The sequence below is a fragment of the Penicillium subrubescens genome (assembly GCF_028828155.1).
Source record: "Penicillium subrubescens strain IBT 31985 chromosome Unknown utg000005l_segment0_segment0, whole genome shotgun sequence".
Taxonomy (NCBI): Eukaryota; Fungi; Ascomycota; class Eurotiomycetes; order Eurotiales; family Aspergillaceae; genus Penicillium; species Penicillium subrubescens.
This window is the reverse complement of record NW_026643155.1, coordinates 4007265-4027068: the sequence shown is the minus strand read 5'-3', so window position 1 is coordinate 4027068 and position 19804 is coordinate 4007265. Positions and strand designations below refer to the sequence as shown.

At 46.9% G+C, this 19804-nt stretch overlaps 8 protein-coding genes across 8 annotated transcripts; 3 read left to right on the top strand and 5 right to left on the bottom strand.

The window, feature by feature from the left end:
• Positions 1-3950: 3950 nt before the first annotated feature.
• N7473_007979 (pectate lyase superfamily protein domain-containing protein) lies at positions 3951-5143 on the bottom strand (the record flags this gene model as incomplete). The annotated part of the gene is made up of 2 exons (XM_057153919.1): positions 3951-4930; positions 5020-5143. The coding sequence occupies 2 exons, from the start codon at positions 5141-5143 to the stop codon at positions 3951-3953; spliced, it is 1104 nt and encodes a 367-aa protein (XP_057008257.1).
• A 2044-nt stretch (positions 5144-7187) lies between these two features.
• N7473_007978 (isopenicillin N synthase family dioxygenase) lies at positions 7188-8380 on the bottom strand (the record flags this gene model as incomplete). The annotated part of the gene is made up of 4 exons (XM_057153918.1): positions 7188-7591; positions 7658-8032; positions 8091-8276; positions 8326-8380. 4 exons carry the CDS (start codon positions 8378-8380, stop codon positions 7188-7190), a joined length of 1020 nt encoding a protein of 339 aa, XP_057008256.1.
• Positions 8381-9371: 991 nt separating this feature from the next.
• N7473_007977 (uncharacterized protein) lies at positions 9372-9713 on the top strand (the record flags this gene model as incomplete). Its single annotated transcript, XM_057153917.1, has 1 exon — positions 9372-9713. The coding sequence occupies one exon, from the start codon at positions 9372-9374 to the stop codon at positions 9711-9713; it is 342 nt and encodes a 113-aa protein (XP_057008255.1).
• A 546-nt stretch (positions 9714-10259) lies between these two features.
• On the bottom strand, positions 10260-10756 carry N7473_007976 (aegerolysin family protein; the record flags this gene model as incomplete). Its single annotated transcript, XM_057153916.1, has 2 exons — positions 10260-10578; positions 10641-10756. 2 exons carry the CDS (start codon positions 10754-10756, stop codon positions 10260-10262), a joined length of 435 nt encoding a protein of 144 aa, XP_057008254.1.
• An 838-nt stretch (positions 10757-11594) lies between these two features.
• Positions 11595-13471, bottom strand: N7473_007975 (alpha-L-arabinofuranosidase A; the record flags this gene model as incomplete). The annotated part of the gene is made up of 3 exons (XM_057153915.1): positions 11595-11984; positions 12054-13393; positions 13459-13471. The coding sequence occupies 3 exons, from the start codon at positions 13469-13471 to the stop codon at positions 11595-11597; spliced, it is 1743 nt and encodes a 580-aa protein (XP_057008253.1).
• A 1569-nt stretch (positions 13472-15040) lies between these two features.
• On the top strand, positions 15041-16017 carry N7473_007974 (SDR family oxidoreductase; the record flags this gene model as incomplete). The annotated part of the gene is made up of 3 exons (XM_057153914.1): positions 15041-15324; positions 15391-15572; positions 15638-16017. The coding sequence occupies 3 exons, from the start codon at positions 15041-15043 to the stop codon at positions 16015-16017; spliced, it is 846 nt and encodes a 281-aa protein (XP_057008252.1).
• Positions 16018-16409: 392 nt separating this feature from the next.
• N7473_007973 (uncharacterized protein) lies at positions 16410-17446 on the top strand (the record flags this gene model as incomplete). Its single annotated transcript, XM_057153913.1, has 4 exons — positions 16410-16474; positions 16550-16718; positions 16782-17054; positions 17111-17446. The coding sequence occupies 4 exons, from the start codon at positions 16410-16412 to the stop codon at positions 17444-17446; spliced, it is 843 nt and encodes a 280-aa protein (XP_057008251.1).
• Positions 17447-17470: 24 nt separating this feature from the next.
• N7473_007972 (carboxylic acid transport protein) lies at positions 17471-19178 on the bottom strand (the record flags this gene model as incomplete). The annotated part of the gene is made up of 4 exons (XM_057153912.1): positions 17471-18139; positions 18201-18379; positions 18437-18567; positions 18622-19178. 4 exons carry the CDS (start codon positions 19176-19178, stop codon positions 17471-17473), a joined length of 1536 nt encoding a protein of 511 aa, XP_057008250.1.
• Between the last annotated feature and the right edge of the window lie 626 nt (positions 19179-19804).

Below are 19804 nucleotides of genomic sequence, written 5' to 3'. Positions count from 1 at the left end.
TACTGGACCTAATCGCTTGGTTTTCACTCCACTTTAAAAGTCCTTAAATTGGCATTTGTTGAAGTGAGTACTTTGGTAGGTGCATAGATAGGCGTCGATTTGTTATTACAGAAGAGAGGCAGGGTGTCAGCCATCTCCACCGTCCTTATATAAGTAGTACTCTGCTTAAGGCGCCCAGTCCCCAGCTACCACGGTGGGGTCTCACCCGTGCCAATGTCTGGCCTAACAGTGACAGCGGCATCGAATATGACGCTAGCAGAACACGGACCGGACGCCGAGGCAGTTAGTGTGGTACTTTTACTTAATGTAAGTATCTGTCAACATATATGTGTGTGTGATACATCGCACTTAGCGTGTGAACGCGAATGCATGCATAAGCCTCCGAACCAATCAGATAATATATCTGATTGACTGATACGTAATCTACGATGGCGGCTCCTGGGACGCGACTATTTTTGGACATGTAACTGTACATGGTATACTTTCATCAGTGTTACCATACAAACCTGTAACAAAACATTAATTACTGAAATATCTATATAAGGCTTAGCGTGGCATGCGATTAGGGTTTGAAATCGTTAATCTATGTTTTCAACATGGAATGCAATACTGGTCGCTACTGTACCAGCCCGGACTTTTAGAATAAGGCTGGATTAAGTCTATAGAGAAAGGGAGTCATGGGGATGACCATAGTGTGATGCCTTTAGTTAGTTCGGCATGCCCAATTAGGACTAGTAGGTAACCCCGACCCAGATATTGAGGTTGCGCCTCGTATGGACCTAGAAGAGAAGATCATGCACCTGCGAGAGTCGTGAAAGGCGTTTGTAGGATCCGAGAAATGGAAAAGTTAACTTGACTATTGGCGATTTTCTTTTCCCTGCACGTTGGTGGGTGCTTTGAGGAAAGGAACTCAAGCCGGCCCTGGTTTGTCTTTCAAGACTATGACTATCTTATGAAGCGAGCCTAGTTTTATAGTGAAGGTTTGAATGCCTGGATGCCTTAATTTCGTCAGCATGGTCGAGCAATGATGCTAAAAGGGAAGGGTCTTTGAGTGATTACATATGTAATTCGCATTGACTCGTTTTTGTCAAGTATAGTAAGCAAGCTAACAACAAGAATTCCTGGAGCTATATCACAAGCAAGCTCCCAAAATATACTAAACATTCTCGACACCGGTTTAGGAATCACGCGCAATTGGTAATACCAAGCCATGTAGGTGGATAAACGGCCTGACAGATCAAGACAAGACCCGCCCCACCAAATAACATGATTGTTGAAACGCCGCCAGATAAAAGGAGTAGCTTGGTCAGAGCGTCAAGCAGCGCCTCCAAACGTGATATTGCTTGGTTGAAATTCCCTCGACCGTGAGAACGGGGTCTGACCAAATTCTCCTGAGCAGGGACGATGACAAAGGCCAGGCCAAAGACCACACAAAGAGCCCCCATACCTATGAAAAGAATATCACTAGCACTCGTTGTAGAAGCTATTCTTGAGTGGGACTCACGAGGACTCTTGAACAGTCACAAATAGCCAGGGAGAGACAGGGATAGTATCGTGGGGTGTAGTCTTGTCCCAATATTTCAAGAAAAATAAAGCAAGATAGTTCCTGCCAACGACTTCATGAATAGCGAGGGATCTATGATCTGTGGGAGGCGGTTCCAATTTTGGCGTCGGCGATTCATCGTATAGAAGAAATTCATTATTTCAAGGGAGATAATGTCATTTGTGGGATAAGAAAGAAGACACTCGTACCTCCGCTGTCCAGACTGATCAGTCCATGAAGGATGGCCACATGATATGCGTATACTCCCGGTACCCTGGATACTACCCGGCTATTGCCAGTCCGGGATTCCCGTGACTTGACTTTGCTTATCCACCACTAAATTGAATGGTGAAATGACAGCCCTAAAGCTGAACAGAGCGTTGCATAGGACAAGAATCAAAAATTGCGCTAAGTGGTAGTACTACTTGAGTCCTGGACCCCAGCGACACCACAAATTCTTCAATTATTGATTGATATCAGAGAGAGGTCATATGGCACAGGCAGAATCGAGGATGATTCACTTCTCGTTGCATGCAACAAACAGAGCCAAGCCAATAGAACATCATGGCTCGATTTAATTTGAAAAATTACAGATCGATCCCAGCATCATGTCATATCAAAGCCAATAGCCAGTGTCTGCATTTGAATAGGAGAGTACTGCCATAACCCCTAGGCAACATACTATTACAAGGCTTAGCCCAGAACTCAAGAAGAGATAGAACTGCATACCTATCATGGAGGACAGAACTCAAAAGGAAGATAACCCATCACAGCCATGAGCGCTATGAAACGCCAATCTTAGTCCGAATGAGGCTGGTTTGGCGCGTACAGACAGAAGGAAACCACAAGCAGCAGCCTTGACCAAGCCTAGCATGGTTATGCCAAATATGATAGTGAAATTATTACTACTGATGTCGCCATCGCAGATAAACTCTCCAATGCTGAACAAGGCGACCCATCTTGCGAAATTCCAGATGCAATGTCCAAATGCTATGCATAGAAGGTCGTGAACTGTCATCCTTTTAAGAAAGGATATGGCGGGAAGCAAGTGTGGACACTCATTTTTGCTGATGGCTGGCGAGTGGTGCAAAATGGTATGAGATTGAGTAAGATGAAGGTTCGACTCTGACCTCCTGGGAAAAATGATTCTAATGACTATAGAGCAAAATCGTTACATCACAATGTCCACGAGTCAACCCATTTTCCAAAAGGGCTACCATTCGGGTAAGTAAAAACCTTCCTTGCCCTACTCCCGAGATTCGTAAACGGACAAGACATTTCGATGTCAAATCCCACTGTCAACGAGCACTTTTGAACGCAGGAGATACAGTGCCGACCGCTATTGCCTTCCATTTCCGGAAACATAAAAACACTCTTTCAAACCCTAATCACATGATACGCTAACCCAGGATGGATTTCGCGTAAATTACCGGTCCTGTGTATACATCGTATTAACACCTCCATCCTATAGTGACATGAGTACAGTAACAGAGTTTGAAGACCCCTTAATTCTGCCTGTGAGACCTGCACTAATCAGAGACCAACGATACCGGGCGGTAAGGCTACTACGGGAAGGCGGTAGCAGAAAGACTGTCTGAATCCTTGCTGTGCAACTGTAATATTACAATCAGCTATCTGAATGAATGCAAGACTCATGGGGTCAAGAGGCCTGCGCGATTTACGATTTTGGAAACGGTCCCCTTCGTGTACAAGGTCTCTTGAGAGTGCCCGTTGCCGTGCCCGTGAGCCGCTCCGTGTAATCATTGCAGTAGGAAGCCAGCGCCTGGCCTTCAGGGAAAAGTTCCATTGAGTAACTGGTCCCGAATGGCCAAGAAGAGTCTGCTGTAGGCCGCTTCCATGGTCAAAGCGGCATGTCGATGCACGTAGCGGTCGTGGGAGCTGGGCATAGGATCCACTATAGTATCTAAATTTGTCAAATCGTGGCCAATTTGCTGTTTCGGTATTAGGGATAGCCTCGTTTGCGTATTTGCTTAGTGGGAAAGGCTGCTCGTTTGCCAGGTACTGACGCTCTCTCTTTCCTGCTGTGCTTCTTCCTCCTACTTTCCTCGTCCTTGATACCTTCGTTGAATGGTGCAATTTGATCTAGGATCATTATCTTGACTCGTAACGAACTCCCCCTACAGTATCACAGTGTTTGACATAGATTTAAACGAACGAGCCGTTATGGATGTATGTGATACTTCTAATTGTCGATAAGATTTCAACTGAAAACCAAGTGAGAAATGAAAAGTATAATCAATTTGAGTTTCGCATATAGAAATGAACTAAACACAGATCAATCAATAGACGCCCCAAAAGCATCTGACAAGTGTGGTAGAGTACAAGACAGTCACATATCATGCACCCTACAATTTGAGATAGGATGTTCCCCTGGCCTTGGAGCAAGTCACCACCATGGCGCGGCCTCTGGCCAGCTGTTGTTATTTGGGTATATGACGTTACCGCCAAAGTTGCCTTTCACCTGTATATCCCCCCCATTTCTAGCAAGAAAGTTGAACCCAACTGACACGATGGCTCCTTTCGCGGCAGCTTCAATAGCAGGAAAATGTTGACCTGATTTATCCCAAGACTCGACCCAAGCATTGTCGATCGCCAAAAACGACGCAGGGCCCAGGACCAGAATACCATTTGTTCGGACATTCTGTATCCTAATATTACCACATTGGACTGTTACATCAGGAGCTTCAATCCTAATGCCTGATTCCGACTCATTCGTCCCTTGAAACGTGTAGTTAACAACCTGGCCAGTCGTTCGTTGCGCGTCTGACTCAATAATAATTCCGTATTTGCAGTTGTCGATATCTGCATTATTGATACGAAATTTGCTAGTGATGCCGTAGTCGGATTTCCGGAATACAAATCCAGTCCTGTAACCGATTGCGAAGATGTTAGAGAAGTGTGGATTATCGTTACGTCGACTTATGATAGCATTGGCGTTGTCAAAAGTGTACTTTGCCACGGACTCTGCAGCGGACCAAAATCGCCAGAAATGAACGTTGCTTATTCTCACAGTATCCGTGGCGTTATCGATATCGATCCCGGTATATAGTGGCTGGCCGAAAAGACGATCGATGCTCAGCCTCCCAACGCCTTCCGATACTACCCCAACATATGGATTCCGTAAGTAAATATTTTTCAAGAGAACATCATGTCCAAATACATGAATGGCCTCTTTGAATGTTTTGGGCAACCATGGCACAGTCGAAAGATCGTCATGTTGGTGGTAAATCGCGAGATCACGGATAACTGAGCCCAAACCAGTAACGAAAATTGGAATTATATCCGGGTTCTTGATTAATAACTTCGAGCCATTCGTTGCGAAGGGGTCAACTTCTTTTTCAGTATCGAATTGTGGTTTGCCAGTTCCTGTTCCAGCCAAAGTTATTGAGTCGCTGATGGTGAAACCTCTTCCGACGGTCGAACCCTGATCAATCAGGTAGAGGCCTGGTGGAAACCAAACAACCCCTCCCCCTGAGTATTTGCAGCGGCGAAGGCTTTTTCTATATACTCAGTGTCGCTTCGTTTTCCATCGCCAAATGCACCGAAATCCTTCACGTTGAAATAGCCTTCTAGCGCCATATAGTTGACTCCAAGGATGTAATCGAAGGACTAGTAGTGAAATGTAAGAATGTAAGATATGGAATAAATTAAAGGAAGACACGCTCACGTGGAGGCTGAGTTGTCTTCAATATCTCGGACAGCTTGAATACGAAAAGTAGTACTAAAAATTATCACCAACCCCTCGGATTTATATCTGAACTTTTGAAGTGGCGATCATGTGACGCAAGCAATACATAATCCGTTTACGACGTGTTTGAATGTCGACACAAAATATAAGTCACAAGACTAAGAGTAATAATAACTAAATCGTCTAGATGATGTAGTTGTTGAAAAGCTGCACTCAAAACCTTAGTGGCTGTCTTTGTATGTAATCTACCCGCCCCCACCACCCCCGGAGTACACGTCTCTATCCGGACAATATCATATGTTCTAGACCATTAAACTAGCCGTGGATACGAAAGGTCTCTTTTAATTTTATTCGAAAGGTTAAATTCACCAGTGACAATAGGCCCGGCCAAGCGAGCAAGATCAGCCGTAGGATATTCATGGAACACAACGATGATAAGTAAGCTCTTGGCGCCAAGGAATGTTTCCAGAAGCATATAACAGCACATCCATGGGTGGTAGTCCAATTACACCACAGCCGTTTGCAGCCAGTGAGACTAATTCCAGCCAAGTTCGGATACTGTAGGCTAAAACAGTTGCATCCACCATTCAATGTACGTCCGGCTGGTCTAGAATCAGCTATCTTGTACTCCGTACAGAGCTTGGATTTGTATTATGGTGGTTCTGAGGACGTAGTGTAAGACATATCACGGCCTAGATTCAGGCTTAATATCCCAGCTAGCAATCCCACGATTATATGGTAGCTTCTAGGGCCAGCAGGTTTGTGGTCGTCACAGAGGGCCATTCTCTGTGGTTGATGCAGCTGAGGCCTATTGCTGGGAGGGTGTGTCGGAGCAAAGCTGTTCCGGTCCGTCAGTGTATTTAGCCAGCAGTATCCACTAATCCAAATACTATCGTTTCCCCCCCTTTCCGTCACTAATCTCGAGGCAATCCCCAGATTCTAGTGTTTGATATGTTTGCGTTTCCATGGAATATTCTAGTTCCGTTAGGTCGCAAATACTGTTACGAAACAAGGCACCGTATTTAATGAAAGTAAATCAAAGTATCGAGACTGGTAAAGGAGTTTTGATATTCCGAAGCTAGTCCTCATATGGTCTAGTCTCTTGGCGATGAGCCTGGAGAGTTACTGGAGGAGTGGAGGCGGTTGCACCGGTTTCGCAACGTACTGTACCATACAAATCTAGAACAAGCTTTAAAACACAGGGTTAATCATACATTAGTTTCTCATGTGACTAGGGTTTAAAACAAGTCTCTCTGTAGCCCATTATGGAAGGCAATAACGGTCGCCACTGTATCAGTATCCAACATGTAGTGAAAGTGGCCAACGGACTTACCCCAGCCTCTGGGGCCCACTCTGTTCACTAGGTTTTGTAAACCCTAAAACAAAGTCACGATCAGCATGATACAAAGCGCAAACTGAAATTAACCCTTCCTGCCTATAAAGGCTACAAAGCACAGGAAGAGGAAAATTTTCGACTCCAAAAACATTGTTAACACAGGACCAAAGGGGATAGTGAAGAAATCACAAGGGAGAGCTCACAAGGTTCTTGAACCTGTTCGCAGCTCATGCCGCTGGGTCTGAATAGTAGGACATTATGACACAAAAATCGATCCTTGACCTGATTGCTTGGTAAGTAATAAACGTTTAATAATTCGCATAGATCGTTATGACGTCTTTTGGCGAATCATATTTTAAATTGAACCTCAGTCCATACTACAGCAAGTTCATGGCCATTAACGGAAAGTTTATTTAAAAAAAAACCGTTGATTCTTTCTTGTGGAGGGTATTGACGAGGCTATATACCGCTAGAAGACAAATGTGGTTGGGAATCAGTTTGATACTTCTTGTAACAGATCGGGGCCTAATTCTGATACTGCGGCCCAGTTCCTGATCCGCACAAGCCGCATATGACAATACCAAAAATGTTCGTAGGATCTAAATCTGCACCATTTCCTTGGCGATTTTGCTTGCAGACCCTCCGAAAGAGTCCGCATACCGTCCCTTCATCCACTCTGACACTGTGAAAGGAGCGTGTGTTGCCACCTCGCCGTCTTTGATGCAGCTATCGAAACACTTTACCAGGAAATCCGGGTTGCCGTCAAAGAAGAAGGGCACACTATATCTCCCCACCCCGGTTTTGTTTACAACGCGATGCAGATTAGAGACATAACGGCCATTGGTCCAACACATGATCAAGTTGCCCGTATTGACGACAACTGCATCTGGGATTGGTTCAATATCAATCCACTCTCCGGTTGTGCGGTCTCGAACTTGCAAACCGCCCGTAGAGTCTTGAAGGAGGATTGTGACAGCACCGAAGTCAGTGTGAGCACCAATGCCTTTAGTAACTGTCAGTGTATCGAAGACAAAATGTTTAGGGATTTAGACTACGATCGAATTCTTACCTCGTTCTAGATCCGAAGCATTTGGATCCTGTGGAGGATAATGAAGCAGACGAAGTACAGCAACTGGATGCTCACAAAATTCATCAAGGAAATCATGCCCTTCTCCAAGGGTATCAAAAATAATACGCAGCACATTCTTCGCGACTTTTGATGCCACAGAATGATAATCATCGACTGTCTTCTTCCATAAATATGGGTCCTTTACCTCAGAAGGATACTTATTAGGCCCTTGAGCCCATTTCCTTGCCTGAACGTAAGGATCGTCAAGAGGAAGATCTTGTGCCAGGAAATACCCTTCTTTGAGATCTCCCTTTGCAAGCTTTTCGAAATTCTGGGACCGTAGTCGTTCGTAGCCGCGATCGAATCCGCCGACAGCTTCCTGAAGTCAGAACTTTCAACCCGTCCCTTAGATCAAGTTGTGGCGGGCACCTACCTTTGTTGTATTTGTCCTTGGTCTCAATTGGTAGACTGAAGAAATCCTCAGATTGACGTAGAATTTCTCTCTGAAGGTCCTCCGGAATACCATGGTTGCGTAATTGGAAGAACCCGTAGTTTAGACATGCGTCGCGGATCTCGTCTTTGAGATTTGATCGTGCGCGTTCGTCCTGCCCGTAGAAGGCTGACGGTGTGGTTAGTAGGGTTATGAAGTCACTATTGAGAAAACCTACGGGCAAAATCAATGACTGGAGGTCCACGACGCATCCCTGCCGGTTTTTGTGTCATTTCGATGATAAAATTGCAGTGCAGATGTACAGTACGGGATGGCTATACTGGGCTGTACCTTGCTCATTTAAATAAGTAGTTTGGCGATACCAAGCTCGGCCGAGTTTTATCTCCTGGATTGGCCTTATCATTCTCCCGCCCTATCTTAACCTACCCTCCAGATACGTTCTCCTGCTAATCAGATATCTTAGGCGATATAAGCTGCCTACTAATACTTCCAGTAATCTTCTTGTCCTTGGCTAGTAGGTTAGAGATACCATCTGGATCATGTGTCTTTGATTTTAATTATGAATAGATCTGGTTGCTTTGATACGAAGTAGTAAATTATCGTATTTACTGTGTTTTTGGGGCATGTCTCGCTCGGCCGACCAGGCCTCGGTGTCCGAAAATCCGATTTGCTGCAGGTAGACCTCGCCAAAATCGCCCACCAAAGTACCAACCTGTGAATTATCTTGATTGATAATTGAAGCTCAAGTGTTCCGATAGTTGATCAGAGTTGATTCCATTTCATATTTCAACTTGAACTATGTATGATGAGGCTGATGGCTAGGTAGAGATAAATGCATGCGTTCTTGCCGTCCGAACTTTTGCAGCTGGCGAGAAAGCGAAGAACTCAATCGAAGAGTCGACTGCCACTTTTGGAATTTGCGATTTCTGGGAGCTGGATTTGACAAATTACAAGTCTGTGCAAGCATTTGCAGCGCGGGCCACACAACTTCCTCGACTGGACATTCTCATCGAGAATGCGGGCATTGCAACCACACGGTACAAGAGTGCAGAAGGGCATCAGAGAAGCATTACCGTCAACGTCATCAGCACCTTTCTTCTAGCATTGTTACTCCTCCCTAAGGTGAAAGAAACGGTGAAGAAATTCCCATCGACGATGCCTCATCTGTCAATCGTGACGAGTGAAGTCCATGCATGGACAAACCTGCCCGAGTGAAAGACGCAGGACACCTTTCGAACCCTCGATTGGGAAGAAACAGCCGAGATGCAGTCGCGCTACGCGGCGTCGAAGCTACTGCAAATCCTCCTTGCCCGAGAACTCGCGTCGAAACTTACAGATTCGGGAGTGATTCTGAATATCCTGCAACCTGGCCCTTGCTATTCTCAATTGACTCGCGAAGACGAGAGCCGGATGAACACTATACTGAAGCTGGTCCTTGTACGCTCCACGGAAATCGGCAGTCGCACTTTGCTTGCAGCAGCATTGGCGGGGCCTGAAAGTCATGAAGCGTATATGAGGGACGGCATAGTCGATAATGGGGCCTTGTCTCCTTTTATTCAGAGTGAAGAGGGGGGGGGAAAGGCACAGCGAAAGGTGTGGAAATAAATGGTGGAAATCTTGATAAGTATTCAGCCCGAAATCATGTAGAAGGAAATATAGCGTGCTTGTTTTCCCAGAGCTACTATCTAGATAGGTAAACTAGAATGTCATCCTGGTAAGACGCAAGAAGAATGTGGTCTTGCTGAGCTCGCTGAATCCGGATGGGTATGACCCCTCAAGGAGACCGGCCCGGCTGAACCTAATGTGTCATCACCGAATCATCCTCCGCGAAGGAGAGAGATCATGGCAAATGAGGGGCATCTGCTTATATTCGTCACCCAAGGCTGACACAGCCTCAAAATTGAGAGGGGGATGGTCTGACGAGTCGAAAGACTAGACGAAATAGGGGGAAGCAAGTCATAGAGCAGGGCATATTCATTAAAACAATCATAATCATCGGTCTTGGTTCTGAAGCCAAGTAGTTTCGGGATATTCAACAGATAATAATACTGGACACAATAGATGATAAGAAATGGTCTAGACATGCAGTCTATCGACCGAAGGAGGGAGAAGTCCACTGTCTCCCTCACTCCATGCACCGCTAACGAAGAATCACTTCTTGTTCTTCTTCTCCGAGATGTCCACAAAGACATGTCCCAGGGGACCTGCCTGTGGACTCCATCCCCCATGCTCGATTCTATACTTGGAATTATCATCCAACACCTCGACAAGGTTGTGGAATTCTCCTCCACGATTCTCCCAGTGCAGCTCGCAGATCTTGGTATCGCCGTGGAACAGGTCCAGACGGCCCTCGCTGCCACGACGGCCACGAGCACAGATCTCTCCAACGCCATCGGACTCGATAGTCATGTAGTCGATCTCATCCTCGTGGAGAGACTTACGACGATCAGTTGGGCTGTGGAATTCACCGCTGATGGGATGTTAGTAGAGAGAGAGATATGATGCCTGATAAACCCTGGGAGGCTACGGTACCCTTCAATGACAGTGTTCTGCACTGTAATGTCACCATCCTTGAGATGGTCACGAATGTGGAAGGAGACCCATTGGGAGTTATAGTTGTTCAGTTCTTCCATGGGGGTAGAAGTCATTGTGAGTAGAGTGTGAGTGTATTGTGTAGTAGATGATGGATTGTCAGTAGATATCAGTACAGAAGCAAGAGTGATCCGACGCTGCTTCGAGGTTATATATGAGGACAAAATGCGGGGTAAACAGGCAGGAAGTACATGAGTACATGAGTACAATGGTACATTTGGTACATCACACCACCTGAGATGGTCGTGTGATGACTCGTACATGCAATCGATCTGGAGATGTTGTGGTCATACCGGGCACGGTCGCATGACACAATTGGCCAATGGGCAGGTCGAACCACGGATGCAGCCTGATTTTGGCTCGTTCGGAATTGCGGGGAAAAGGACATCATCAATATGATTAGCTTCAATAAATCCAATTTGTATATTCTTGTACCCCATTCCCCAGGTTCCAGACATTGCCTACGGATATTCGGGTTCCCTAACAGTAGTCTAACACTCCCCGAAGTGGTCCATGAAGTGGATAATAGATTCGCACTTGATGGGGAGCTAACAACTCAGCGGGGCGTCTAACCCCCGGATTTCCCTACTCAAAAAGCAGCCGAGCCCATCCGGAACCATACCAATCATCATTCTTGCAGGTGGTGGCAACACCACGACCCAACTAATTGGTTCATACAAACCCAATTGCGAAACCCCCTCACTTCTACTCACGTGCCACATCCTTGTCCGCATTCTTATTGTTGATCACCTATGAGAAAGGTTGAAAGAAGTCAATTCTACCTGTTCCAGCTGTCTCATTTGCTTGTCTAGCCGATGTATGTAGAATGTCACCATGGATCACACCCTCTCTCCAGGAACGTAAAACCCAATTGACCCCGAAATCATCCAATACTCATGAAACGACCAACACGGCGATCGCCCATGGTGTCATAGTTACCGTATACTTTCCACCGTCGCCCTGAACCGTGCTTGTCACCGTTTGGACTGCGATGTTATGAGGTTGGTTCCCTTGAAACTGTGTCCCAGCAAGCATCTCCAGCCTTCCCGCATGAGTGTCAGGAATGCTAACGGTTACATTCTGCTCGTCAGGGCCGTAATTAGCTAACTTGACAAAGTACTGCGATCCCGTTCGGGAGGCCACCCAGTACAAAGGCCCGAATTCGGACGATGTTTTTACTGGCAGGATCGTGTCCCCTTTATTAGATGCAAACATCTGCTGCACAAAGTAGGAAGTTGAGGGTGTGATCGATCCAGGGCTCGAGTCGAAACCGTAAAGCGTTGGCTGAACAAGAGAGGTCTCGTATTAGCCTTTATGTAGATGAAGAGTGTCTTGAAAGATAATAGTACTCACCGACCACGAAATAATCCCAAAGTGCTCCAGCATAGGTGCATAAGCTGCCATCTTTACAATATCGCTATTTCGCTCCATACCAATCATGTAAACCGCCTCGCTGCAGCTTCCCTGCATAAACGACCAATAGGTGCCTTTGGCGTCCGTCGTATTGCGACAACCGTATTCACCGATCATGACAGACTGATTTCGTGGCTGGTTGTCGAACTGATTGAATAAGGCAACGAAATCGTCCGGCTGGCGATATAAATGTAAGTCGATAATGACACCCTCGGGAAGAGGCGATGGAAGGCAGTTGTAGTCCCCATTTGATGCGACGAGGGTGACGTGGGGGTATTTGTCGTGTATCGCTTTGTAGATTTGGTTGAAGCGATCAGGGTAGGTAGCACATCCATGCGTCAGATCATCCTCGTTTCCAATTTCCACGTAGTCGACTTTCCAAGGGTCTTTGTGTCCGTTCTGCGCACGTAACTTCCCATTAGGTGTGCTCGAGTTGCCAAGGATGTATTCCAGTTCATTCATAATGTCTTCAACGTATGGTTCCAGCTCGGAACCTGATAAAATATCTCCGTAGGACTTGCCAGCCCAGACTGCGAGGAGTGGGGTCATATTCATGTCCTCGCACCACCATAGATATTCGTCCAGCCCGAGGGCGTCGGTATTTGGATAGAACCAGTCGCTATCTCGGCCAGGCCGATCGACAAGTGGCCCAATCGTTGTGTTCCACTTCCATCGACTGTCAACCTGCAACCCCTCGATGTTATTTCCACCTGGGAAACGAAGAAATGTCGAGTTGACTTCCGCCAGAACCGTAGCCAGATCATTGCGTAACCCATTCGCCCTATTGTGATAGGTAGGCGGAAATAATTGGATATAGCCAAAGTTCAATGAACTTCCAGCAATCTTTGATCCATCAAAAGTCAAATGCCACTCATTGTCTCCATCCGGTGATTCCTTCGACTCAAAGCTGGTGCTGAATTGTTTGAATGTAGAGGCCATGCTCTGGACCGTCAGATTGTGATCAGCATAGACTATGCCACTATGCGATCCAATCAACTGGATATTGATGGTGCCAAAATAGTCGCCCATAATCCAGAATGAAGTATTGTATGTCGCATTCATAACTGGCACTCCGTTGTAACCAGTATTTGCAAAGCCGACATAGTCTGATACACCTTCCGGCACCGAGACACTGAGCGACGACTTGATTGCGGCGCTAACGGGACTTAGGAAATCCTGGGATATTTGCGCGTCTCCCACTGGGGCATAAGAGGTCAGGCCAAGCGTTGATCCTTGAAACCCGTTGTTTTGGAGTAGTTGTCCATGAATACCACCGTCGCCTGGTCGAACATGTCAGTCGTATTCTAGTCACCGTATCCGTTTCGTGATAAGTCTGGGGCTTTACCTGAATGGTCCATTTCCTATGCGACAAACAAAAATGAGCGATCTTGCAACGAAAAGTGTATGCGAATGTCTTACCTCAAACATCATTCCATACAGCAACGGACTCGATTTGTTTCCCCCATCCTTTCCGACCGCCAGATTCACCGAGCCAGAACTAGCATGGTGATGAGTTAAGGCCCCCGCGAGACAAGTCACTAAAGCGATACATGTCGCCGCAGCTAGGCATGAGTAGACAACTTTTCCTGACTTCATAACGTGTCAGGAATAAGCGTCTGAAAAAGTCAGGCGGACGACGCGCGAAGTTAAGCCTCTTGGGGGTCTTTGGGGCATGGCTAATTAAGATTGACACCTGCGGCCCCTGTTTGAGCACTTGATCAGATCCGCAAATGTCATTCGCTGTCAATCTCTCTTTCCAAGGCCGTCTCTCCACTAAAGAGCATCATGGACCTTCGCCCCGGCTGTGCGCAAATCAAGTTGCCTAAAATGTGTTGTAAAGTTTGGCTTTGCCCACTCGAAATGTGAAGTTAACCAATTAAATTTCCATGATAACTGTCTGGATTTGATGACTTTCCAGGTTTCCATCGTCATACTGTATTTTGCATGATGTGCGACGGGATAGAAACGTTGAATTGCGGGCCTCATGCGCAAAACGTGTCGAGAGTGATGACGTCACACTATACTGCTGCGGAGAGGGGGTCTTTACCATTGCTTCAGGACAAAATAGGGCCCTGCAATGTATGTAGAGTTCAAGAAGCTGTTAGACGCCTTAGAAGATTATTGTAGGAACACTTTAATTCGGTGTAAGCTCGCCAAAGCCATGTTATATTTCCTTGGATCCAGAACCACGATTCATTAGGTCTCTTGGTCGCAAGCGCAGTGACCGCAAACCTACCAGGAACATAAAACATGAACACTTTCAAAGCTTCTAGGTCAATAATACTTCACAGCTTGTACAGTGGGGCTTCATAAGTTTGAAACTACGACCAATGTTCAGAATTATCATGTTAGTCACAGGTCGAATAATAGACTGAAACATGATCACCAAAGCTATCAAGAAAGTCGATTTGAATGACCATTAGAAAGAGATTTCAAGAAGTAAGAAGTGGAAGCATATCTGGTGGGTGGTTGTCTGGTTTCTAGACTCGGATTTGTGAACCGCCACTGTACATTCGCGGATAATAGTGGCTACCTGATCCGAGGTGCTTCCCCAACAGTAGGCTTCTTGCCGTAGCCAACCATACATGCGTGATACTCTGCCTGAGGCAGAGAATCGACTGGTGGTTATCGACGTTGATAATCCCCCGATCTTGAATACCATTAGATTGTGTTCGAGATAGTCGGATTCAAATGTTCAAATGGCCGTCAAATTTCCTTGTTCTGGGCGATACCGATAATGGACGGCAAGGCCGAAGCTCTTCGGGGGCCATCCCCATACCTACTGTAGGAAGAGCCCCAAGAGTAGTAGACCTTTAATGGGAGGCCTTTGAATATAAATAAAGCATAAATTTTGTCCAAATTCTCCTCGATATTTCAGATTATTCTCTGAATCTTGGAATCAAAGCTTGTCTTACAATCTCTACACCATGTCGCCTCAAGTCTGGCTCATCACTGGTACTTCTTCCGGCTTTGGTGCGGAACTCGTCAAAGAAGTCATCGCGCGTGGTGACAAAGTCATTGCAACTGCACGAAATGTGAAGCGAATTTCTCATATGAGAGATATCGGTGCCGCAATCTTACAACTCGATGTCACCGCATCTCAGGATGAGCTCAACCGCAAGGCTGAAGAAGCAATCTCAATTTATGGAAGGATTGACATATTGGTGAATAATGCTGGATATACCCAGTTTGGCATAGTAGAAGAGACTAGGTAGGTTGACACTATGAGCCTGTAGGAAAGTCCTAATGCTGATATGAACTGTCTACCATCTACCAGCCATGATCAGTGGTTCAGTCAGTTCAATACGAATGTCTTCGGGACTCTGAACACCACTCGTGCCTTTCTACCACATATGAGGAGTAACAAGGCTGGAATAGTGGTATTCATTGGTTCGATGGCTGCTTGGGACGGCTTACCAGCTGGCGGAGCCTACTGTGCCTCGAAAGCTGCGATCCACTGTATGTTTCCGTGTGATTTCCAGCCCTTCGCTCGGACAAATATTGACAACTAAAATTGCCTTCAGACGCCGCAGAATCTCTCTCTAAAGAGCTCGAGCCAATTGGGATCAGAACGCTCCTCGTTGAACCCGGGGTATTTCGCACTGAGCTTCTCAACCAGCCCTCAAGCAGCAGGGCTATATCCAAGGTTGGTGATTACAGAGCCATTTCGGAGGCTGTGGCCAAGAAGTTCGACGATTTCAACGGAAATCAACCTGGTGATACTGTGAAGGGAGTTCAACGCATTGTTGACGTTGTGAAGGGAGAGAGCGATGCGTGTGGCAAGCCGTGGCCCAGTTCACTTCCATTGGGGTCCGATGCAGTGTCTCTTATTCGCAAGAAGTGCGAGAACACACTTCGGGACTTGGAAGCTTGGGAGGACTTTGCTAAGTCAACGGATATTTAACTGTCTTCTTTATACATAGAACCTGCACACAATGCCGGGGTTCTCGGCTTTTATGACCCCTTGCATCCCCCACTTCGGGGTGGGGGTCCGGGCATCTTTTAAAGATACCCAATTGAGTCATCAAAATACGTGACAAATTCCAGACCAACTCTTGAGATCTAGATCCAAGTATATCACAAATCAATTCATATCGATTTTATCCCATACATCCTCTCTTAATTTCCACTTTACCAAACCCGAGTTAGTCTGAGGTTATAATTAATGACCTTTCTAAAGTCATCGTCACGTGTTAGTGAAATCGCTCCACGGTTCGACTCTATTCTAACCACCTTTTCATTCTGAATATCCTGTCAGGATAGTTCTTTTTCACACACCGGCAGTGTTTCAGAACAATGACACAGTCGAATACATCACAAACTAGCGGAGGTGGTCGCTTGCTCAATACCTTCCTAAATCGGTGAGTAGACAGGCTCTCCACGCCCCGGAAACTACCGGCATAAGAGATAATACGAACAATATCTAACTAAGGTAGCCCCGTTGAGGATCATGGCTCAGGGTGGTCAAATCTCTGGGATTCGGGAGAAAGTGGGTTATGGGACCGGGGCAAAGCGTCACCAGCCTTGGTAGACATTGTCGAGCAAGAACGTGAGCTGCTCAACCCCTTTACTGCAGATGGTAAAAGGAAGAAGGCACTTGTTCCTGTGAGGAGGAGTTTCCTTGTCCACGACGAAGCTTAACCAATCTACTGACTTCCGAGGTTCAAGGGTTGTGGCCGCGGCTACGATGTAGTCATGTTAGCATTGCATGGGTTTGATGCGTATGGACTCGAGATTTCAGACACAGCAGTGAAGGAAGCCGAGAAGTACGCATCTGCCGAGTTAGCGAAGCCATCCGCGTATCACTTTGGTAGCGAGCAGCGTTCGTCTCGTACACCTGGCTTGGTGACATTCTTCCAGGGCGACTTCTTCTCCTCTCAATGGGAGTTTAAAGGAGGGATTGATGAGAACACCAAGTTCGATGTGATTTACGACTATACGGTGAGATTCATTATTCTCCTTGCGGTGTTTTCAAAGTTGCTGATATCCTTTGGCAGTTCCTATGTGCACTACACCCCGAGCAACGGAGACAGTGGTCGGCAAGTATGGCTCGGGTGACAAAGCCCGGAGGTCTTCTTGTCTGCTTAGAATTTCCATTGTACAAGGATCCGAAGCTGCCAGGGCCGCCTTGGGGGCTGAAAGGAGTTCATTGGAATCTGCTAGCTGAAGGGGGCGACGGTATCATTACCGGAGAAGTTGGGGAAGGTGGAAAAGAAAGGAAGGTCGCTAGCTCAGAGGTCGGAGATTTCCGCAGAGTTTTGTACGTAAAACCTGCCCGATCATACGAGGTGGCCAAGGGAACCGACATGGTCAGCGTGTATGTCCACAAATAGGACACCCACCAACCCAGAGTCCATCTACTTCTTCTGATCTGCCAATTCAATTTGTTCATCCTTTGCCTTGCGGTCCTCGCCCAATTCCACATCTGCGTTCTTTGTGCTCGGGTGCTCATCCACAGCAGCAACGACAAGTTCAAACCGACGACCACGTTTCTCAGGTCCAAAAGCAGTGGTGACCATAATGCCGATGGCAATGATGGCAGTGGCAACACCCATGACAGGACCATAGGCAGATGCCTTTTTACCAGATGGGGTCTTGACCCAGGTAGATTCGGCGATGGCATTGACAATCTGAGCTGAAGGAGAGCTGATCATGTTACCGACTTGGTAAGTGATACCTGGGAAGGAAGACCGGAAGGCAGGTGGAGAAAGCTCGTTTAGATGGATTGGGATGACACCCCATGCACCTTGAACGAAGAATTGCATAAAGAAGCCCGAGGCGCTGAGCGACGGCTCTCCCGTTGGCATAATCCATGCTGGAATGAGGATTGCGGAAATAAGGGCTGAAACGACGATGGCCCGACGACGTCCGACAAACTGTGATAGATAACCGATGATTGTTCCACCCACACAGGCGCCAGTCTTCATCAGAATCGATGCTCTCGAGGCACCGGAATTATCGAGTTGCTTTTGTGTGAGCATGAAAGTGGTGTAGGAGTCTTGTGAGGTGTGGGAGTAGTAGTTGAACTTTGTAAAGGTCAAATTAGATCCTGAGTGATGAAAAAGGGCAAGGATACTGTGGACTTACCCAGGTCATCAGAATGATGCAGTAAATGCACATCTTCCACTCCTTGGCCAGCATAACTTGGGTCTCCTTCCAGAATTCACCTGCGCTCATGTTTCTTTTCCCTGCTTTCTTGGCCTCGAGAAATTGCTTCGATTCCGGGAAGAAGATTCGAATAATGCCGACGCCGATGGAGATGCCCGCTGGGTTAGATGTCAGTACAGGCTATGAATTTCCTCTCAATATCCGCATCTGCTTACCTGCAGCCCAGAACACCGTCTTCCAACTATCAGTAGCACCGCCGACTCCGAGATTGGCACAGGCTGCAAGCACGTATCCAAGGGAGTATCCTTGCTGGAGAATTCCGGACATGAGACCTCTAGCATTCACACTTTCGGAAGAAACGATTAGTTTGAGGGCAGCAAGGGCGCCGGTGAAGACTTACGGGCAATGCTCCAACGCCATAGCAATAGCATTTCCATATACTCCACCCATGAACAGACCAAAAAGACTGCGGACTGCCAGGAACTGCTGGAACGTGTGACTGTAGATGGTAGCAATCTGAAGAAAACCCAGTACGATCATGTTCAGCACCATGGGCCATTTGCGACCATATTTATCTCCAGCAAATCCAAAGAAGGCCGCTCCGACACTTCTCAATAACAGAGTCAGCGTGATAGCCGTTGTGATGTCTGTCTTCGAGCGACCGTAGTAATCAGAGAGCTTCTTGGTCTGGATTGATAGCGCGTGGAAATCAAATGCATCAGCTGTCCACGCCGCAAGACCAACAAGGAAGAAGACCCAGTCTCGAGCAGATAGCTGGGCCATCAAGCTAAACGGATTTTTGATTGGCTCTGGGGCTTGCCACTCTGTATGAGACGTCTCTCCATACTCGTTCGTCACCTCGACACGCTGTTTCCAGATAAACAGATCTTTGAAAGACTGACGAGCGGCGGGAATTATTCCCTTTGCGATAGGGTCGGCAACCTCATTGGACGCCATAACAAGCTATAACCGAGGTTTTGAACTGTCGATCGATAAGAGAAAAATGAGCTGAAAGATGATTCAAGAAGATGACTGAGAGGCTTGGATATGTCACATTTCCTCCAGGCCAACAATCCAAAACACCCCCTACTTATACATCCCTCGTGGGCTCAACCCCCGCACTTTTCTTCCGCATATTCCTCGTGGTCGAGCCGCAGCATGCTGCCGACCCCAGAGATATCACAGATGACCACGCGGGGGTGATACCACTCCGATGGCAGGCCAAGATATTGCCAAGGATCTAGGCAAGCCATACCCCCCAATGCTAAGTTGCAATACGGTGTGTCTCCCGTCCTTGACCATGCGTGTGCCGGCTTAGCGTGGGGAGAGTAATACCCCGAGATCCTTTCGGCCCTTGGCTGGCATGGAGTAGGTATAGCCGCCATTGCAGAATCGGGTGTTCGGTGGTGTAGGGCCAATGGTGCAAAGGCCGGGGAGTATCGTACAGAGTTAAAATGTTCTTATGCACCTTGGTGGCGGCTGTTAAGGTTTGTTGAAACTGGCTCTGGAGGCTCGTCGAGTACAAAAACCTCACGGAAGTTCGCCGATACTGGGTGGTGTTGATACTGGCGATGGATGAGGTG